The sequence below is a fragment of the Asparagus officinalis genome, chromosome 7 (assembly GCF_001876935.1).
Source record: "Asparagus officinalis chromosome 7, Aspof.V1, whole genome shotgun sequence".
NCBI classification, from domain to species: domain Eukaryota; kingdom Viridiplantae; phylum Streptophyta; class Magnoliopsida; order Asparagales; family Asparagaceae; genus Asparagus; species Asparagus officinalis.
This window is the reverse complement of record NC_033800.1, coordinates 140,453,968-140,459,423: the sequence shown is the minus strand read 5'-3', so window position 1 is coordinate 140,459,423 and position 5,456 is coordinate 140,453,968. Positions and strand designations below refer to the sequence as shown.

The 5,456-nt window shown below is 43.4% G+C and overlaps 1 protein-coding gene across 1 annotated transcript in view; it reads right to left on the bottom strand.

Moving 5' to 3' along the window:
• LOC109847873 (protein FAR1-RELATED SEQUENCE 5-like) overlaps nt 4,358-5,456 on the bottom strand; it is a 20,734-nt gene continuing 19,635 nt past the window's right edge. Inside the window, exon 2 of the mRNA XM_020417108.1 lies at nt 4,358-4,765. Coding sequence (XP_020272697.1) covers nt 4,358-4,765 — 408 coding nt within the window. The remainder of the gene's footprint in view (nt 4,766-5,456) is intronic.

The window sequence follows — 5,456 nt, the reverse complement described above, 5'->3', positions numbered from 1 at the left end:
TCATCGTCTTGACGTAAATCAATAATGGTTTACCCGACTTCGGTGTAACGAGAACAGGAGGATTTGCCAGATATGTTTTGATATCCTCGAAGGCCTTCTGACAAGCCTTATCCCAGATAAAAGGCACACCCTTCTTTGTGAGCTTGGAAAATAGTTGGCATCTCCCAGATAGGTTCGAGATAAACTGACGGATATAAACCAATTGCCCTTGCAATCCTCTGAGTTCTTTGAGGTTTCTCAGGGGTTGTAATTCATATATCGCCTTTACTTTGTCATGATCAATATGAATACCCTTTATGATGATAATGAATCTGAGGAATTTGCCGCTGGACATTCCTAGGAAAGACTTAATAGGATTCATCTTTAGTAATGACTCCGCATGAGATTCAACATTATTCTCAAGTCTTTAATGTGGTCATCTTTGTTGTGGCTTTTCACGACCAGGTCATCAACATAACATTCAACGGTCTTCCGGAGGTGTTCCTGGAAAATCTTCAACATTACTCATTGATAAGTGGCTCCTGCATTCTTCAATCTAAAAGGCATGATTGTGTAGCAGAAGACACCGAGGGGTATCCTGAATGCAGTATGCTTTTCGTCATCTGGGTATATCTTGATTTGATTATAACCCGAAAACCCATCCATGAAGGACATTCTCTCAAATCTGCACGTGTTGTCGATAATAACATCTATGATTGAAAGAAGGAAGTCGTCCTTTAGGCAAGTGGCGTTTAGGTCTCCAAAGTCGATATAGATTTCGATTTTTCTATTCTTTTTAAGAACCGAGATAATATTTGCTAGCCAGTCGGGGTGTTGATCTTCCCGGATAAAGCCTGAGTCAATTAATTTTTTGACTTCCGCCTCAATTGCCTCCATGATTTGTGGACAAAACCATCTCTGCTATTGCTTAACATGTTTGACATTCGGTTTGATGTTAAGACGATGCATCACCACGTTCGGGTTAAGTCCGGGCATGTCTTCGTAATTCCAGGCAAAGACGTCAATGTATTCTCTAATGAGGGCAATTAACTCTTCATTCTCTTATGGGGGAAGACTGTCACTGACGAATATGAGTTTTGGATTGGTCTTGTTGCCTATGTTGACCTGGACCATATTATCCTCGGTGGGAGATTCTCTTTGCTCGAACCGGGTCCCATACTGAATATTCAAGTGATAGATCCACAGGTCTTCCTAAGTTGACAGTTGATCGTCTTCCTTCATTGTGGTAGGATCGACTATGGTCATGTTCGACATTAGCCCTTTGAACATCTCTCTAGAGTCCCAACTTGAAGAATCTGATGATTACCTATCCTTATTTGCTAATTGATCGATGGCCTACTAGCAACATTCATCATCAGATGAAGAGACATAGCCTAAACCTCTTCTATAGACATAATAATTGTCAGGTTTTCCCTTTGGGACATAAACAGCTTTGGTCGGAACTCGAGGACCTCGGCCGAAACAAAGACCCTCCTAAGTGCGAAGTCATATCCCCATTTTCCCATGAGGTTACGTGCTTTTGGTCCATATTTGAGCAAGCGATGACCTAGTTTTTCATCATCACTATCTTCCTTTAAGAAGAGATTGGATGGTGGAGATGTTTCTCCTTTGCCGAAGACTATTTCTTTTTCACCCTCTGTCTTGGCTGGAAGGACAAGAGTTGATCCGAATGAATCTTGAATACACTTCTTCATCATGCAAGATGACCAAAGTAGCATATATATATATCAGGGTTATTATACAGCCCCTACATTATATTATCAAGACAATGCGAGTACTCTAAATCATTATTTATTACGTCTTCGGCAAGTTGCAAATTACAACTACCATCTGATGATTCTCCATCGTTATGATTAATTACAAAGGGTATAATATCATTTAATATAAAACTGCCATCATAATTAAGCCTAGCTTTGGTATCAGCTTCTTCTTCGCTGTTCGTACCTTGGGTCGATGGTTCAGTATCGGATTCAACACCGTAAAGAAGGAAGTCGGTAAAATAGTTTTCTAACCCCTAAAACAGTTGCTTATCCGCGACCACCATCTTGACCTCATTATTAGCATCTACATATTTGAGACACCGATGGAGGGTGGAGGGGACTATAACATTACTATGGATCTAAGGTCGACCTAATTGTATATATACGAAGTCTCTACGCCGATTACATAGCACATGACTTCGGACTTCAAATCTCCAAGCTGCCACTTCACTCGGATCTTACCCAATGGCTTCGATCCACTGGTATTGAATCCGTAGATAACAGTGCTTGTAGAAGCTAACTTACTAGTGAGGATTCTGAGATTGTACATTAATCGGAATGGTATGATGCTGACAGCGGAACCCGGATCGACTTGGATCCGGTTAACAACGCTTGAACCGATATATTCGGTGAAATACAAAGGCCTATCATGCTTTAAATTCCTCGTTTGCATGTCATCCTTGGTGAAGGTGATGCAAGGGATTTGTTTGGGTGTGAGGTTGCAATGCTGAACCAACGGCTCCGATTCTTCAGGGACTGACTTAATTTGAGTAAGAAACACATCAGAATCGGCCAAAGCTTCTTGTAAAGCCTCCCTGGTGTCTTTGGAAATATGCAATAACTCGTATAGAGTTATCCTCACTGGGATGTTAGCTAGTTGGGCTATAACATCGAAACAGTATGGTGCATTAGAAGTTCCCGGTTTATCTCTCCCAATCGATTGATTAAAACGAGACTGCTTCGGAACTTGACTCTCTTTATGCTGAGGCTCTCTCCCCTTATTGTTTGGATCAGAAGCTTTAGGGTATTTGTAGTGGTATTAGTTCCCACTTCTGGTGGCGAAGACCTCATGCTCATCCTCAGAAAGCGACAAAGTTGGGATTCTTTCATCATTTTCCTCCGAAATCGCTGTGGTGGCGCAGCAAGATTTTCATTTGCCCTTAGGCTTAGATTTCTTCTTAGAAGAGGACCCGTTCTACTATTCGTCTTTAAGCAGATCAGGATAGACCCAAAGAATTTTGCCATTAGGGGTCGTGTGTGGTGTGAGCCCTTTCTGGCATTTTCCATGAGGATCGTCATTAACGATCTTCATCTCCACCTTTGATACAGGCTCTGCTTGGAACCACAACACTGGGACAGAGTCAAAGATGATAGATATTGCATTAGCACCCACCTTCTTTTCCTTGGGCTATTTTGCAATGATGATGCTGACGTTGATTAATGCTTGAATTGTATCCTTGAGGGTGTAGCACATCTTGGTGGGGTGATGGACCCACCTATGGAAGGCACAGTATTTTGGGTCCGTAGTCTTCTTGTCTTCCTCATGATCGGTAATTGGAAGTAACTTGATCTTGTTATTTTCCAAGAGGTATTTGAAGATGGCAGGCACCTCATCTTTCTTGAAAGAATACTCATTCGGGAATTTTGGCTCAGAACTTTTCTACTGCCTTTGAGGTCGTTGTTGCCATTGGGACGACAACTGCTATGGCGTTTGCTTCTATAGTTACAATTGAAATGTTTGATTCGCATCTACGATGGCTACTAGCGCCTTCCCTCTTCCACGAGGAATGAAGTTTTACTGCGGAGGATTTGTTGCCGGTTGGCCCCTTTCAGCCTTCTTCCTCTTAAAGAAGCGCTCGGTTTGCTCACCACACACCTTCAATTCTTTCCAAGTTTTGGAGGGTGCTACTCCCATGGCTTCTAGCACATCCAAGGAGAGATTGTTGTGACACGTTTGAAGGATGAACTCCTCTGTGATCGGATCTCGGTAATTCATCGCCTTGTTCTGGAAGCGCTTGACGAAGTTATCGACCGATTCCCCGTCTTTCTGCTTCTCGTCGAAAAGTGTTCTGATTGACACCTCAGTGTCATCGTCGAAGAAGTTTGTGAGGAACATGCTCTCTATATCGTCCTAACTATTGATGCTCCCTAACTCGAGACAGCGGTACCACTCGATTGCGGCTCCATGAAGGGTGCCGACGAATGACCGGACCATCAAAGGTTCATTGCCAGAGATTATACCTAGGTAGGACTTGAAGTAAATTCGGTACTGAGTGGGTGAGCCTCTCCCGTCAAACGGTGTAAAGTTAATTAGATTGAACTTTGTCGGATATGGTTTGACTCCTACTCTCTTAGGTATGGACACAGTATGCCGGTCTTCTTCACCTCTTGAGCGGACATCAAGGCGTTGATTTTGCTCTCGAGTCCTTCATCTTCTTGTCTTCTCCCGTATTTTTCTTTGGGGATACTGAGAAGGTTGAGGAGACTCCATTGGACTATCCTTACGGTTATTGTTATTGGGAGGAGTATCAGCATCGATATTTTCATCCACTTCTGAGTCGTTGTCTACTTCATTAGTATTGTTGCAACGACTGGATTCACCCTGCTGATTTGAGAAGGACTAAAGTTGTTGGGCATGTAATTCTATCATGCACTACATTCAAATCCATTTCCATCTTTATTTCAGCTCTGAGCTCTTCTTTCTGCTTAGTTAGAGCGTTTTCGAGCTCTGAGCCCTGGTAGAACGCCTTTCGAACTCGTCCTGTGCTAGACACTGTGTTGTCGGAGATGATTGCAGAACAAGCATCCGATGTTTCATCATCTGAGGATAGCCCTCTCTGCATCCTTTGATAATCCCTACGTCTGTTAGTTCCGGAGCGCAGCCGAGTTAAATGCTGGGATATCAACTGTAAAGAGTCGAGACTGGAACATTGTGTTGACTTCCCTTTGTCGACTATGTTGATGGTGACTTCTATGAGCTCATCATCTTGAACAGCCGATCTTTCCTACGGAAGCGCAATGATTTGGATTTTGACGCTTCATTAGAAATCCTTTCAAATATCGAGACCCTCTGTAGAGTAGTCTTGGGGTAGCGACATTCTGATAATACTACCCTGATAAGCTTGGCATACGGACAGTAGGAATTCATTTCCCGAATACCTATCTTCTGAGACTTGTTTGTACCCCCAGCCCGATAATACAACTCATCAAAGTTATTATCGGAGCAGCTTGTCGGATGTCGGCATGACTTCCCAGGTATAATATTGCCATCATATGAGGAATATGTTTTCTTCCGGGGACATAACATCTTGTTAGTGTTCTCAAGAGTTACACGTTTGGAGCCATGACTTTGTGAGCGTGGAGCCTTAACGGGCTCCTGGACTTCGACTCGCGGTTCAATACAGTCGGTTACAGGAGCTTTTCCATTATGGTAGGTCTTCAACTTGTTGTGAGGGCATATGCAACCCCCAGTGCGATGAGTCACTCAGGGTTCATTCACCAGGCTCAACATTCTTTGATCGGAACTTTGCCTCGATCCTCGTGCAAAGGACCAAGGTGGTTCGCCATCGTCATCTTAAATCGGGAGAGATCTACGCTATCATGGGGCTTCACTAGAGGTACAGGCTCAACTGGGATAGGAGCGGAACTCGACGAAAGTGGAGAAATAGCCACGGGAGCCAGACTGGATCGACTCCG